The sequence below is a fragment of the Lissotriton helveticus genome, chromosome 12 (genome assembly GCF_964261635.1).
Source record: "Lissotriton helveticus chromosome 12, aLisHel1.1, whole genome shotgun sequence".
Classification (NCBI taxonomy): Eukaryota; Metazoa; Chordata; class Amphibia; order Caudata; family Salamandridae; genus Lissotriton; species Lissotriton helveticus.
Window position 1 is genome coordinate 915140746 of NC_136073.1, and position 17470 is coordinate 915158215.

General features: G+C 43.5%; 1 protein-coding gene across 1 annotated transcript in view; it reads right to left on the reverse strand.

The window, feature by feature from the left end:
* The window catches only part of LOC144798232 (extracellular calcium-sensing receptor-like), a 124272-nt gene extending 111969 nt beyond the window's left edge, over positions 1 to 12303 (reverse strand). The window contains exon 1 of the mRNA XM_078668981.1: positions 12100 to 12303. Coding sequence (XP_078525107.1) covers positions 12100 to 12303 — 204 coding nt within the window. The remainder of the gene's footprint in view (positions 1 to 12099) is intronic.
* Positions 12304 to 17470: the final 5167 nt, after the last annotated feature.

Here is a 17470-nt window from a genome sequence, read left to right on the forward strand (position 1 = left end):
TCCATGGGTCCTCAAGAGGTTGGCCAAGGGTGAAACATAGATATTGAAGAGTGTGGGAATCAAGCATGAGCCCTGAGGCACTCCCTTGGACAGTTCCATAGGTGCCGAGTGATATGGGCAAAGATTGACAGCCTGAGAACGACCAGATAAAAAACTCGACATCCATTGGAAGGCTGAGTTTCTTAAACCAATCTTCTGCAGTCTTCTGAGTAATATCTGGAGTGAGATCGTGTCGAACGCAGCAGATAGGTCCAACATCACCAAAATCGTAGACTGGCCCTTATCTAGAGTCATCCTGATGTTATCGGTGACCACTAGCAGGGCTGATTGGGTGCTGTACTTGGGCCTAAAGTCTGACTGGGAAGGATCAAGACAACCAGTAAGTTCGACATGGTTTGAGAGATGAATGTTAATATGTCTCTCCGGAAGTTTACTCAGAAAGGGAAGCAGCAAGATGGGCCGAAGATTGGACAGATCTGTCAAAGGGGTCTTGGTGTATTTTCGAATGGGCATAACCTGCGCTGCTTTCCACTCTGACGGGACATGGCCGTCTCCGTGAAAGGTTGAGGAGGTGTTCAATTGAGGGGCAAAGCTGAGTGGCAAGAGAAGTGACGACTTTGGCTGGGATGGTGTCATGGGGAGACCCAGATTTACTTCTATGGATCAGGGTGGTAATATCTGCCAAGGTCACTACGGGAAAGCTTTCCAACAGCTGAGAAATAGCTGGCACGGGTAAATCCGCGGCTAAAGGGGGCAGGTCCTGGATACCTGACAAAACAATTTTTTCGTAAATTCACTCAATTTTCTGTGAGGAATATTGCGCAATGTTATTGCATAATATTTGCTTAGGTGCTTCAAGGTTTTCACAAGCCTTGGGAGTGGTAAAAGACCGGAGGATGCAGTGTAGGATTTTAGGGGCATTATCTTGCAGTAAAGATATTAAAAAGCTACTCCTTCATCTCCAGACCTCCTCATGTCTTCCAGAGTTCTGAAAGTCCCTGAAGACCTGGCAGTTCAGCTAATCAACTGGACCCTGCCAGTGCCTGGATACCCTCATGGGTGACAAGAAGAGCTCTGCAAATCTACTGATTGACTTTGCCACAAATGTTTTTTTATCTTGGTGAGCATGTGTTTTTCAGCTCTCTGCCATGAGCTATCACTTTTCTGTGCTTCTCACTCCCTTGAATGCTTCTCCTCTCACCCGAGCTTTGAGGTCCTCCCTCTCCCACTCCCCACATTCTATGTGCTGCCCCCACCCCCACTTTTGCTCCACCCCCAGTGCTGTGCTTTTGACCTTCTTGCATCCACCTGTTTCCCGCCTTCGCTCCTCCATTACTGCTCCACTGCATGCTCCGATTTCTTTAAACAATTGCACAAAAAATCTTGGGTTAGTAAATAATAAATCAAAGCAAATGGCATCTGCGTCATTGTTCATATGTCATCATGTATACATGATGTAATAGAATTACATCTTTTTAAATGTATTTCATTATTTAAATTTTGTTTTTTCACTGTTGCTGCACTGTTGCTGGTTTTGCCTATGCCTCCGGGCCATGCTGCTGAGGAGCATGGCCCGGAGGCATAATCAAAACCAATATATCCCAAAGGTGAGACCTATTGGCTTTGTCAATGCTTGATTATGTTGACAAAGAACTACTTGGTATTCTGCTGGGTGCCTCCTACAATACCTGGGGAGCTGAGTTGCCATGGATCACAAAATGCGGTCCATTTTTTAATGTAATTTGTATTTATAATTGAGTTTAATGTGCATGTTTAGCAGGTTCACTTGTTGGATGTTATGTCTGAGTATAATACCTGAGCATGCAGAGTATCTGTTCACAGCCTGAAAGAGGATGGGATAACCTTGAAACAGATCTCAGCTGTGGCGGCTGGTGGAATTTAAAACTGGTGATGCTTGAGCAGAATGAATCAACGTATGTGAGCAAGCGCAGCAAGCGAGCCTGATGGCAATAAGGGGGGTTCAGGGGGGTTCTCCCCCCGTGAAGACATTTTTTACAAATTGGCATCTTTTTGGTGCGGTTTTGAGCACTATTTCTGTGTTAAATGGACTAAAAATTCAGTTCTTCTAGGCATTCATAAAAGAAAACTCATACATTATTTCAGAGAATTTCTGGGTTGCCAAGTATGTCTGACTTCTGAAGAGGGCTGGGGTACTAAGCAAGACTGCTTAGGCTTTACCATTTCCAATAGAAAACACTAGTTAGTGATGTGAACAAGTTCAATGGACTGGAGACTAGGGAGAGTCCCTCTCCTGAGAAAGAAATTTTAAAAAGATTGGCAAATGGTGCATTTTAACGCAAATTAATGCAGCGATAAAGCAAGGCTTATTAAGCAGTGGGAACGTATAGTCTTGAAATATTAAACACATTAAAAACTGCCCAGTATCTTCTTGTATTAATTTGTTCAACAGTTACTGTAATATGTAAATTGTTCTGCATGACAACGTTAGCCCTTTAAAATGTATGCTTGCCCAGTGTCTTGCACTGCATGCAGCATTAACTTTGGAAAGATATGCTCTAACCAGACTTCGAGAAGCACCCACAGCTGCTGGCTGTAACCAGTCATATAGAAATATGTGCAGACAGGTCTTAAAGTGAGATGAAAAAAGTGGGTGCTCCCTATAAAGGAACATGCCAAATACACGCCTGTGATTCCCATAGTGTGCCATCAGACCGGTATTTTGGTTTCTCTATGAGATGTAATATTATCCAGATAAATGGCACAGCAACTGACATATGTCTAAAGCCTGTCAGTATGATTGGCTTTGTCACTGGGTGTTAGCTGTTTAAGATAAATGCGTAACAACAATGATTTCTTATAAATACTTAACAGTGAAAATGTTTACATTCTGAAATAGTGAGTCTGTGAAATAAATAGCATTGAGAACTGTGGAAGCAGTTTTGGCCTCCAATTATGTGTGCTTTATGTTAGATATGTGTCCTCTTTTTCTCTGCATATCTTGTCCATCTGCACATCTTCAACCCCCTCTCTTTCCTCTTCATCATCCTCTGTTCACTCTTCCCCAATGCCCTTCCTCACATCTCTGTCACTTCACTGCCAGAAAACATGAAGCTAAACTAGAAACATAAGGAGCTCACAATTACTACCATCAGAATCAATGAATAAATATGTTCTCCATCATGAGTGGAAACAGCCATTACAACGCAACTTTCACAGCGCACTACCATTACAAAACTTTTACAATGCAGGATCCATTACAACGCATGCCATTACAACCCATGCCATTACAACGCAGATGCTATTACAACGCATGCCATTACAATGTAAGTATGGGTAAGTATTACATTTAATTTTAACCCCTACACTATCCAACACTTACCCTAATATTACACCCCCCTGGAGTTAGAATAGTAACTTTAACCCCTACACTATCCAACATTTACACTACTAACGCATCCGCCCATCCATGCACCATGGCGCACCGCATTGTAAGTGATGGCGCACGGGTGGTTTTGCGGGTCGCAAGTTAACGTAAATCTGCCCCTAGGGACCATCAGGATTGAAGGGGAATTATTCCCCAACTTAAAACGCGCCACAGGGCGTGTTTGCACAGTGGTGAAGGGAGGGGATGGTGTAGGAAAGTGGCTCTATATATACTGGACTGAAGTAAAATCAGCCGAACTACGAATTACGATTTACTCACCTGTTATCAGAAGAGACCTCAGTGCTGTATCTTTGAGCACAGTACTGATCCTGAAAAGTAATTCTAACCGCACTTACCAGTAACTTGAATTTCCTTCCATAGGCTAACATTGACTGGTTTCACTTGGAAATTCTTCTAAGTGTGGAGTTTTGGAACTTACAAATGTTCACCTAAAATCATCCGAACAACGAATTCCGATCTACTCACCTGTTATCAGGAGAGAACCCAGTGCTGCATCTTTTAGCCCAGCACTGACCCTGAAAAGTAATTCTAGCCTTACTTACCAATAACTTGTATTTCCTTCCATAGGAATCCATTGTCTGGTTTTCACCAGAAAAGTTTCTAGGTGTTGATTTTCACAAACTACAGATATTCCGTAAATATCGCCTGTAGGACTTCAGCGCATTCTTTCAACTGTTTACAGGAGATGCACCAGTACTGGATCCAGGATCCACCTCTGAGTAAGAAAAAGTAATGATAACATTACTTACCTGCTTAGTGAATTTCCTCCCATAGGATAACATTGGTGAGTCTATGTGAAAAAGTTTGAGTCAACTTTTAAAATACAATAATATTCCTTAAAAATCACTACTGTAACCAAAACGCTTATACTGAACTGTTTACAGGAGATGTGCCAGGACTTAATCCAGGATCCAGTCCTGTGGTTAGAAAAGTAATCCATAAAGTAACTAATTGCATTTAAGTAGAAATCCTCATTGAGGTCAATGTTGCATTTTGTTTCAAATTGTGTTGCCTATTGCAATAACTGCAACTACTGTACTTTAAAGTCTGTTGCCTATTTGCAAAGTATTTAAACTAAAGTAATTCATTCTGAAAAAGTATATTTTCTAATGTAATGTATAATGTAATTATAATGTAATTTAAAAAAAATATCTAAAAATAAATAGTTTAAAAACATTTAGTAAATCAGTATAAAAATTTTTTTTTTTAAATTAATACATTTTAAAATTGTCGTTTACAAAACCTTTGAAATTCACTGAAAAAACCATAGGTTTCAGACATGTTATAGTTAGGAATTAGCATTTAAAAAACCTTCGAAATTCACTGAAAAAAACATAGGTTTCAGACATGTTATAGTTAGGAATTAGCATAGGTTTTAGGGGTCTTATAGTTAGCTGGACATTTCACTCGTACAAAACCATTGAAATTCCTCCGTTATAGTTAGTTCTGCTAACTATAACGCATGCGCCAACCATCCACTGCTGATGATGTCACATATTACATCATTCATGACATGGTCAGTGACATCTCTGATGACATCACTGATGACATCACTGATGACATCATCCACGTGACAATCAGATACACCTCATCATACACTAGTATAACCTTTCATCACTCGTTGTAAAATACAGAGTACCATATTTGAATCCATTGACACACCAATACAAATTTCTAAAAACCCACTCAGTCATTCCTAGATCTACACACACATCTAATCACTTACCTATAGATTCACTCATACATGCTGTCAATGATCAAAATGTATAAAAAAAAATTCATAGGAAGGGGATTCCTATGGAAGGAAATACAAGTTACTTGTAAGTGTGCTTAGAATAACCTTTCAGGGTCAGTGCTGGGCTAAAAGATGCAGCACTGGGTTCTCTCCTGATAACAGGTGAGTAAACTGGAATTCGTTGTTCGTATGTTTTTAGGTGAATATTTTAAAGGTCCAAAACTCCACACTTAGAAGAATTTCCAAGTGAAACCAATCAATGTTAGCCTATGTAAGGAAATTCACTTAGCAGGTAAGTAGTGTTATCGTTACCTTTTCTTACTCAGTGGTGGATCCTGGATCCAGCACTGCTGCATCTCCTCTAGACGCGCGGAAGCCCACGTTTCTTTTTTCTTTTTTAAATAGCGCTACAATGCCCGGATCATACACACACCCCGCAATTTTCCCCAAAGAAAAAAAAAATTTGGGACCCCCTGAGGAGACCTAGAGGGTCAGAGTTTGTCTAACCTCCTCCTTTTCAAGTTTTAAGCAGATATTTCACAGACTTCTTCAGCCTCCCTTCTACCAAGGCATAAAATAACTGCCAACAGTTTCTAGTTTCGAATGTTGACAACCACTTGACAGCCAATTAGCATTCAGCGCGTGATCGGAAGTGTGCGCTTATGGTACGATGACAATGCACGCAGTATCTGTATTCATTTTGCTTATGGGAAGAGACCCGCGTGGCCCCCCTCCCATGGCCAATTCCAGGCTCCGGGGACCCCATCCCCGGGGCATGTCAAATTATTTCTTGTTTTTTTATGGATAAGGGCTGCATGGCCCCCCTCCTGAGGCCTCTTCAAGGTCCCGAGGAGCCCATTTACCGGGGCTGACATTTTTTTAAATTTGATTTTGTTAATGGGAAGGGAGCTGCGTGGGCCCCCTCACGCGCCACTTGTGGCCCCGGGAAGCCTATCCCCGGGGGTGTCCCTCACTGTTGGGGACCATGGGGGGGTCTCCAATCCCCCACAGTTCCGCCGGCTCTGCCTCCTGCGGAAGCCGGTGTTCTATCGATATCCAAACCCCATCTGTGTGTATACCCCCTAGGCGTGTCCTTCACTTTGCGCATGCGTGTTTGTGGTAGCGCATGCGTGTTAATGTTGCGCATGCGCACAATACGTCCCACCTTCTGGCCATGTACCCCTAACATATTTCATTTTATTTGCGACTGCTCAATTACAACATGCCTAATCACAGCTCTCACACCCAGTGACATCATGCTCGACCAATCATCATTCTGCAAAGCATTTATAACTTTCCAACCTTCTCCAACTTTTCCTATTCCGCAGTCACAGCCATTGATAGTGTTCGTATCCACTTCTTCATAGGTGAACTATTTTTTAAGGATAATTAAGTTAATTAATTTGAACGATCTTTAAGTACTGCATAAATAGACATTTATGTTCGATTTGACAATGTTGTTTTTAAGCAGGCTTTCCTGCTTTTTTATATCGTTAAAGTTGACTACGTAACCTTTGTTTCTGTGCAAATCACTTAATCCTGCTGCATTTCTTTAATTTGCCAAGCGCCATGTGGCCGCTCCTGCAGCAGTCTGCTACGTGGTCTTTAAGTTAATGCGATGTAGTTTTTGTCGTGTAAGTAGTGCGTCATGTGCCTCATGCATTGCATAAGTAATGTTTTCGGCAACAGTGTATTTTACCACGGTTTCTAGTCTTGTATGTCGAATAAGTTGGTTTGGTAGCCGATGTTTGTGGACAAATCACTTAATCCTGCTGCGTTTTATTTTTTAAGCAGTGCGCCACATGTTGCTTCCTCCCCATGCACTGCACATGTAATCGATTGGCAAATGTTGTATTTTAGCACGCTCTCCATGTTTTTAAATAACGTTAAACTTGATTTCTTATCCTTTCGTCTGTGCAAATCACTTAATCCTGCCACGTTTCTTTAATTTGCTAAGCGCCACGTGGCCGCTCCCGCAGCAGTGTGCTATGTGCTCTTCAAGTTAATGCGATGTAGTTTTTCTTGTGTAAGTAGCGCGTCATGTGCCCCATGTATTACAAAAGTAATGTTTTCGGCAATAATGTATTTTACCACGGTTTCTAGTCTTGTATGTCGAATAAGTTGGTTTGGTAGCCGATTTTTGTGGGCAAATCACTCAATTCTGCCGCATTTTATTTTTTAAGTAGTGTGCCACGTGTTGCTTCCTCCCCATGCACCATACATGTAATCGATTGGCCAATGTTGTATTTCAGCGCGCTCTTCATATTTTTTTTAATAACGTTAAACTTGATTTCTTATCCTTTCTTCTGTGTAAATCACTTTATCCTGTCACGTTTCTTTAATTTGCCAAGCGCCACGTGCTCACTCCCGCAGCAGTGTGCTACGTGCTCTTCAAGTTAATGCGATGTAGTTTTTCTCGTGTAAGTAGTTTTTCTCGTGTAAGTAGTGCGCCGCGTGTTGCTTCCTCCCCATGCAATACACTTGTAATTGATTGGCCAATATTTTATTTCAGCACGCTCTCCATATTTTTAATAACCTTAAACTTGATTTGCCCCCTGTTCTAGGTAATTATACAGATATCTCAACCATGGGATGTAGTGGTCGCTACAACTTGTTTATTCCTGCCCATGCACTATCCCAAATGGTGATCAACAGCTCAACACTCCAGATCCACTGACTGTTCTCCATATGCTATCAGCAGAAAATTGCAATGGACCTAATGGAGTTATCAGGTTTGACTTTAACATTTCATGATAGAAAAGCATTCTGAGATAAGCATTTGTGTATTTCATGTGTTTGCAGACAGGTAACTGTGCTCTTGTCATGTTTTGGGATTATTAGTGGGCATTCTGGTATCAACAAAACGAAGAAAAAAAAAGCATGTCCTCCCGATTTTATTGGCCTAATATGTCATTTGAAATTGAACAATGTATGAGTTATAATTTTTCTTGCTTCTATAAATATTTTTATGAAATATAAATCTCCATTGTGATAGTCTTATAGATGTTTGTTTCTGAAACCCATATGTTTCTCATTTAAATGCTTGTTACACATTTTCAGATTGCACTTGAGATACAAAGTAAAAAATGTTTTATTTGAAGACGGGTCTTTCAATTTTCCTTGATGTTTATTTCTCAATTTCTAGATCATGGAAGTCCACAAAGGGTTCTTTCAGATCAAGGCCAGGTGTTTGTGAAGGAAGTGAGTGACCAATCTCGGCCTAACATTTGAATAATGCATTGCTATTTCCTATTTTGCCTGGTAAATATAATTATACCTATTTTTTTTAAGGTTAATTGAGAGTCATCTAAGCTGTTACAAATAGAACGTTCTGTAAGTGCAACGTATCACCCACAGACAAATGAAAAAAGAGAAAAGCTTGTAAAATTAGTCAATAATGCTAGCAAAATGCCTTTACGTACAATTTATAATCTCGACATGTTGAATCGAAGCGAAATATTTAACATAACCATTCGTATGTCTCTAAAAGGTTTTCCTACAGATATTGAAGCGTCCCGAACATGACCAATGGCACATAGTGATAGAATCTAACCAAAGATAACAGGACAGCTACAATTGTGGTGTTTTTTGCAGGCTGATAATGAAACTTCCAAAAACATTAATTTGTTGAAGATACATTACTTTATGTTATTTTATGTTAATAACTGTTTTCGTTAGAATAGTTGTAAATAGGAAAGAGGGCTTTTAGGGAAGACACTTCTGAAAGCCTACCGAGCGCGTCCATAGTGCCCCTCGAAAGCATATTCGTATTCACATATGATTTTGTCTAACCACTGGTATGGTCATAACGCGATTGGTTTGAAACCTCTGATTATTGGTTTTCAACCCCAATCCTATTGAGAACAATTGTTTTTATGTACATTAAAATTAAGCTTGGACATTTGTACAACATATACATTTTTAACTCATTCTTCTTTTTTCAGAATGTTACATAAGTCAGCAGTCAATTGCCAAGATTGAAGAAAGTATATCATCCTGTACTAGCTCATAACACTGATGTCTCAAACATGGAACTAACTAGTTGTGTTCCAGCTCATTACACCGATGTGTCAAATATGGAACAAACTAGTTGTCTGAAGCTCAATGGACCTAATAGAATTATCAGGTTTGACTTTAACATTTTATGGTAGAAAATGTATAATACCCTAGTGGTGTCATAAACTGCGGATTACTTGGTACTTTGTTTTGTCTTTGATTTTTTTTTATAAAAAAGGCACAGCTTAAACTTTGAACATAGTATAGTAAAATATTTCAATTATGTTTGTGCTAATGTACTTCTTTTTTACATTTACAGTCTTTCTCTACTGTATGGAGGCAAAAAGAGTCACAAACTTTTAATGGATAACATTAAACACTCTCAATATGACTAGTCGACGAAGTTAAAAAGTAATGGATATAAGTTCTTCAGGGTTTTTTGGGGCAGATCATCTCCAATTCACACTTGTACGGATGAGTCTGATACAGGGTGGATCTCTGTATAACTAATGGATGATTAGGTATTAGGATTGCATACAGAGCTCCCAACCTTCTTACTTTTTCTCTTAAAGGGTTCCAAATTGGGGGCGAATATTAGGCTGTGCAGTACAGGTTGACTGTGTTGCTCCATTGGTACTTCGGCCTTCTCAGGAAGCAGGAGGAGCCTCTCTCAATCTCCTTAACTCTTCCCTTGCAAAGTTGACCAGATGCTTGGTCTGCAAGTGCTTCCGCATTCTTGCAGTTCCACACCAGTGCTTTTTTATTGGGGTCTCCTCTTGAAAGCAGTCTTGCATATACGTCAAGTAACTTTTCTTGCATTCACCTTTTTTAAGACTTGCGGAAATTAATTACAAAACATTCAATAAATACCGTGTCACTATGCATTGTGTCAAATGCTTTATTAAAAATATGCAGAAAAATGGTCCCTTTAATTGTCGTAATGCACACAGCCAGACAAGAATAAACACTGCAACTGAAGTGCATTACACAAAGGTAGCAAGCATGAAATTAGAGATGATTAGGTATTAGGATGCCATACAGAACTCACATATAAAGTGGTTTCCCAGCCTTCTTACTTTTTCTCTTGAAGGCTGGATAAGACCTTTCCAAGAGAATTTGAAAGGTGAAAGTAGGAGAAGAAGAACAGAGGTAGAACTTTATATCTGAAAGTGCAAAAATTGATAAAAAGGGTGGACCAAAGTCTACATGTACAATGGCCAGTGAAAGTGTTTCGAAAGCGGGTACAACCAAAGTCAAGTGAAGAGATTTGATTGATAAGGCATAGCAAATAAGGTGGCAACAATGGGGAGGAAGGTCCATGGGTGGTGGAGGCTGGTTTTGTAAATCTCCATCTATAACTTTCTCTCTCTCACAGTTTTTTTTTTTTTTGAAAACCTTTATTTGGACAAAAAGGATATACAAATACGGGCCTACAACCAGTCAGGCCGGCCACTAATACTAGAGGGCAAGCAATAAATCCAGGATGACAGTGTACGGAATAAAACGCAGTAAATCGCAATCATTACAGCATCAAAGAAGGGGGGGGGGAGCACAGACGGCCAGCAAAAAGGAGCAATGAAGGTTAATTTTATAAGTATACAAAAAGGAATATCGCAGGCTCGACTACAACACAAGACGTTACCGGGTTCCCAGAGCGAGTCATTGACAACAATAAAGCTAAAGGGTGACAATGTGGGAGAATGGTGTAGCAAGGCACATCAGGGTAAGAGCAAATATCGGTAAATCAAAGCCATAATTAGTTTCACTCGTCTCATTCAGACCCACCACCCATTAGCATATTAGAGACCAAAACAGGAACCGGAATATTGACATCGTAAGGAAAACTAACCCGCCATATTGACCTTAAGGAAAGGAAAGAAAAGAAGAAAAACAGAGCTAAAGGGGGAGAACACCGCGTTGATACCAGTACCCCACAGCAGAAACACTTAAGGATTGGGAACATTGATAATAAGGAGGGCGCGAGAGTCGCGTTCAAAATGCAGCATAGCCCCATAGAGGAAGCAGCGGGTATGCAAACCCCACCCACAGAGCCCATGGGAGACAGGGACAGACGCGGCACCCCTATAAAGAGACACAAAAGGGCCGTAGAACTAAAAAGGAAAACAACGAAAAAGTCCCAACCCACCCATCCCACCCAGCACCCCTGCAGAAGGCTACGGCCTACCCCCCCCAGCAGCTTGCCTGTCGCCCTAAACCGAACCCGAAATGTAGTAAAGACAAAAGAAAAAAGGAATGAAAGACGAAAACAAGAAACATAAAGACAAGAAGGAAATAGGAGGGGGGTGTAAAGGATCAATTAACAATACGTTCGGCCCCAATCCTCCGCCCAACCATACAAACGTAACATTTTAAAACCAAAGCGACACATTCTCGAGAATCGTAAAACACACTAGGGGGTCACCCACAACGCCATGAGTACGGGCCGGTCCGCCGCTAAGCTGTACCCCGGCGATCCGCCGGGAATAAGTTGTCTCACCCCAGGCCTTTCTTAGTGACCACCACCACCCACCACATAGCGGCAGGAAATAGGCAGCTCAGTATGATGGCAGCACCCGAATGAAAGGATATTAGACAAAGGTGTAGATCAGGGAGGTCCAGGTATATAATTCAAGTGTCCCAGGAAAATTAACCCGAGCCACAGAATACAGGAGTTCAGTCTCGCCATCTGAAAAAACCGGAGCTCCCCCGCAGCACAGGACAACGACCCCACCGAAGCAGAGATAGACAACAGTCCACCATGTTCATTGGGTGCTCGGACAGGAACAGGCCCGAGCCCGGGGTCCAAGTCTCCAAACTCCAAACAGTGAGTCACCAAAGGGTCCAGTGCCACCGGAGTGCAGACCTGTCGATAAGCGGCGACAGTAATCTTCGCCGCGACCAGGGGGGGCGAGGTAGTGGCTCCATCGAAACAAGAGGATACCGTGAATAGCCGTCCATCTAAGATGGCGGCGGACCGCACAAATTCCCCCGGGGCACCGGGGATCAAGGCCGCGTGCAGGGATCGCAAGGCGTTGATAACATCACCGATAGTAGGCTCATGCTCACACCGCAAGGTCTCCGTGCCGTCCAACATCTCAGGTCCACCGATTTGGGGATATCCACAGCCCAGGTCGTCGGCCGCCATTTTGTAATTCCAGCCGCGACACCACTCTCTACGGCTCTCGAAGCCGGCACACAGATGCGGATCACCTCCGGCACACAAAGGGAAAAAATGAAGGGGGGGACCCCGCTAATGGCAGCCTTGGTGCAGAAAGGAGAGCCGCCAAAGTCGGGGGTCCGCCGCACTAACACCTGCGCGGTCTACTAACAGAGTCCGGGTGCATGGCTCCAGGAGGGATGGACGGGACAGTGGCGGGGGCGTCCCGTCACACGATTAGTCCTCGGAGCGCCGCACCCCGCACCAGCACCACTGCCGCCGCGGCAGGCCCGGGCCGGATCCACCGGGCTACTCGCACAACTGCCCTTCGCTGTCAGGCGCCTCTCTCGGCCGGGGCTATCATCGACACCACCGCCAGGCTGAGTCCAGTAGGCGAGGCCCCGGTCCCGACTCCATGGAGGCCCCGTTCTCTCCGGGGGCAGAACTTCGGAATCACTGCACGCAGGAGCCTCCAAATCAAACGGTGAGTACGAGGAATAATTCACGCATCTTTATCCACTCGAGTGTGTCGTCTTAGGGCAGGATATGAAGCAGGATATGTGTTGCAGGCCGGATGGCTGACGGAGCCGAGCTACGAAGCGACCATTACGATCGCGAGCTTGGCTCCTCCCCCGCTCTCTCACAGTTTTAATGTTGTTTTCTCTCTCTTTCTCTCTCTCACTCTCTCTCACCTTGTTTCTCTTTCTCTTTTAAAGTTATGGACGCTGCTGTCCACTCTGACGTGTACAACCAAAGCTGATTTCAAGTTGTGAACTCTACTGTTCACAGTGTTTACACAAAGTAAGCAGAGCAGCCTACATATACAATGCCTCCGATTAAATGCATTAGAAATAAAAGAGCTTATTTACAAACCCCTTACGCCACTTTTGCGTCACTTTCAACATGAGAAAAGTAACACAAAAGTGGCGCAAGAGTTTTGTAAATAAGCCCTAAAAAATATTGTCCTGCATAATGACTTGATCTCTCACGTAATTCTGTCTCATCTCTGAATCATTTTAAAGACCTGTTAATCGCTAATATAAATTAAGCATGGGCTGAAAATTCGTTCCGCTCGCGGAATTTGCGGATTTTCCGCGATTTCGCGATCCGCGAATCTCGCGAAATCGCGGTAAAATCCGTGAATCAGCGGGGACGAATTTTCAGCCAAGAACTTACAGGGTTACAGCAGCAGGTGCAAAAGTTGAAGCTAATTTTTTGTAGCCTTTTACAAAAGGGTTACAAAGAAATTAACTTCAACTTGGGCACCTGCTGCTGTAAGCCTGTAAGTGCTTCCTGGCGCCTCGTTTCCTACTTGCAACTATTCTCTGACCCTGCTCTGACCCTTGAAGCAGGGTCAGAGAATAGTTACAAGTAGGCAATAAGGCGCCTGTCACGAAAATTAAACCTCAATAGGAAGCACTGACAGATATAAAAACAAGCATTTGCAATGCAATAGGTCTCGCATTAGGAAAGTATGAGCTATTGGTCTTGTAAATGACAATTTTTTTATTTATGTGTTGGTTTTGAAAATAGCTAAATTAATAGCTTTGTCATTTACAATGCCAATAGTTATAACTTTCGCAAATGTGACACCTATAGCATTTGTAATGCAACATGTTTTGTATTTACGTGACTTAGATGTATTGATATTACAAATTACAATGGCTTTTAATTTTTTTAAATAATTAATACTTAAATAAAAGTGATTTTAATTTATTATGGCAATAGCTTAAACTTTTGTAAATAACTTTTGTGAAGATTATGTTCAGTGTATTTTATTATGAGGAAAATCCAAGAACAGAAGTGAAATATTAACATCTTTTTGTGACATTTGTAATAAAGCTTGAAACATTGAGAGAACATATTTGAACCAGTTGTTGTTGAATGGTTGCGCAGATTGATGCTGGGGTGGCGCTGAGTGGTGCTGTGGTGGTGCTGAGTGGTGCTGTGGTGATGCTGAGTGGTGCTGTGGTGGTGCTGAGTGATACTGGGATGGTGCTGAGTGATGCTGGGGTGGTGCTGAGTGGTGCTGTGGTGGTGCTGAGTGATGCTGTGGTGGTGCTGAGTGATGCTGTGGTGGTGCTGAGTGGTGCTGTGGTGGTGCTGAGTGATAATGTGGTGGTGCTGAGATGCTGTGGTGGTGCTGAGTGATGCTGTGGTGGCGCTGAGTGGTGCTGTGGTGGTGCTGATTGGTGCTGTGGTGGTGCTGAGTGATAATGTGGTGGTGCTGAGTGATGCTGTGGTGGTGCTGAGTGGTGCTGTGGTGGTGCTGAGTGATAATGTGGTGGTGCTGAGTGATGCTGTGGTGGCGCTGAGTGATGCTGTGGTGGTGCTGAGTGGTGCTGTGGTGGTGCTGAGTGGTGCTGTGGTGGTGCTGAGTGATGCTGTGGTGGTGCTGAGTGGTGCTGTGGTGGTGCTGAGTGATGCTGGGGTGGTGCTGAGTGGTGCTGTGGTGGTGCTGAGTGATAATGTGGTGGTGCTGAGTGATGCTGTGGTGGTGCTGAGTGATGCTGTGGTGGCACTGAGTGGTGCTGTGTTGGTGCTGAGTGGTGCTGTGGTGGTGCTGAGTGATGCTGTGGTGGTGCTGAGTGGTGCTGTGATGGTGCTGATTGATAATGTGGTGGTGCTGAGTGATAATGTGGTGGTGCTGAGTGATGCTGGGGTAGCGCTGAGCGATGATGTGGTGATGCAGAGGGCAGAAAGGCACAAAAAGCAGTCTAACAAAGGGCAGAAGGGCAGAAAAACAAGGGAAAAACGAGTCTAACAGAGGGCAGAAGGGCACAAAAAACCAGTCTAACTGAGGACAAAAGGGCAGAAAAACAAGGGAAAACGAGTCTAACAGAGGGCAGAAGGGCACAAAAACGAGTCTAACAGAGGGCAGAAGGGCACAAAAACAAGGGAATACAGAGAGCAGAAGGGCACCAAAAACCGAGTCTAACAGAGGGCAGAAGGGCAGAAAAACAAGGGAAAAATGAGTCTAACAGAGGGCAGAAGGGCACAAAAAACCGAGTCTAACAGGGGGCAGAAGGGCAGAAAAACAAGGGAAAAACGAGTCTAACAGAGGGCAGAAGGGCAGAAAAACAAGGGAAAAACGAGTCTAACAGAGGGCAGAAGGGCATAAAAAACTAGTCTAACAGGGGGCAGAATGAATCCCGCCCTGCGTGTTTGTCCACGAAGATGCCACCTTTTTGTGCAATACCTCTACTCAATTGTAGTACTTTCTACTGTCTAATCAGTAAGTGCTCCCTCGTTGGCTAAATGTTTAGGGGCAGATTTACAATAACTGGCGCATCCCCAGGGATGCGTCAGTTATTGTGCGCCGCAGCTCCGCCACCCATGGTGCGCCGCATTTACAATGCGGCGCACCATGTGGCAAAAATGGCACATCTGTGCCGTAAAAGCAGCGCATTGCTGGAGCTGCGTCGCAAGCGCGACGCAGCTCCAGCAATGCTCTGGGGGGCCCTATCTCCCCAATGCTGCGTCAAGCCTTGCGCCTGCTTCAAGCAGGCGCAGGGTTTTGACGCAGCATTGGCCTAAAAGTGACTGAGTGAAATCTTGTAGATTTCACTCAGCCACTTTTAGGAGGCGTTCCTGTGCAGGTACGCCCTCCCCTGCGCCGGAACGCCTCCTGATGGCACAGGGCTTTACAACGTGACACATCTCTCAGATTCGTCACGTTGTTAATACCCAGCACCATGGCGCATCTTTTGTGCTGCCGCTGCGTCACAAAACGCAACTGCGGCGCAAAAGAGGCGCAAGCGGCTTGTAAATCTGCCCCATAGTGCTTTTACTACACTGTAGCTGCGTAAAGGGCCAGAAGATGTGTCTCCAGTGACCATGTGTGCCTGTGCCTGTGTTACAGGCACACATAGTCACTGGAGACACATCTTCTGGCCCTTTACGCAGCTGCAGTGTAGTAAAAGCACTATACATTTACCCAATGAGGGAACACTTACTGGATTAGCCAGTAGAAAGTACTCCAGGGCAAATCGCAAAAGAATCCGCGATTTCGCGGGAAAATTTGCAAATTCGCGGATTTATTTGCGATTTCGCGGGGAAATCCGCGAATTCGCGGACCAAGGTGTCTGCGACACCAAAACGCGTAGATCTCTCGCCTTTGAACCCTGCTAAAATGGAAATGGTCTTTGATTAAAAATCACGGAGCTTGGAATTTGCTAGTGGGCGCCTCGTTTTTCCTTCGTGAGAAGGATTGTGCATTGATGTGAAAGCAGCGTGGTTCCGCTGCAGAGAGCTGCCCCCATGGTGAGCGCTGCGTTTCTTGGATTTCTCTGAACTGACGTGGTGTATATATGTGTATATAAAACAATAACATGTCGGACGAAATCGACAGATTGCGCGAAGAAGCAGCAAGTAGTTTGTTTGATGGTTTCACAAACGCCACTACCAATGCAAAAATACCATCTCAAGAAAACAACAACACGGCGCAAACCAAAAGTTTAAAGAGTCTGTTTAAGGATTTGGAAAAGTGCAAAAAAACGGAATGCACCAAATGGTGGGAGCATAAGTCCCTTAGTAAATATGAAGAGGTGGGAAGTGTTCCGCGCGGCTTGCGCATTCTCTTAGCGCCGAGTTTCGATAAGCCCAATCCCGCCATGCTGCAAGAATGGGGCGAGAGTAACTTGGCCGCCTCTATGAACTTAGTGTGTATTTTTATCAAATATGCCGCAATTGATCGCAGCAAAATTTTGGAAGAAATTAGAGCTATCGAATCTGAACTATCATCCCGTCCTGAGTCTGATGAAATCAAAAAACTAACTGAAACTATGAATGAACGCCTCAAAAAACACGAGGAAAGAATAAAGATACGCAAAGTCACCAAATTCACCCGCGATGCTGATGATTATCGCGATGGACGAATTTTCACGTTTTCAAGAAAATATAATATGGCTAAAAGGCAGGCTTATAGCAGCAATAAACAGACCAATGTAAGCGCCACACGTGCAGTTGATGTGAATGCCGGATCTAGCACCAGCGCATCTGTCTTGGAAACTGATGACGATATTGAGCAGGTGAGCGTTGATACGATTTCACTCACGAGCGGGTCAAGTGGTGACACTACTGGTTCCTCTTCAGATTTAAACTTAATAGGACTGGCCAAATTAAGGGGTATATTATCAAGGGGTTTTATCTCCGC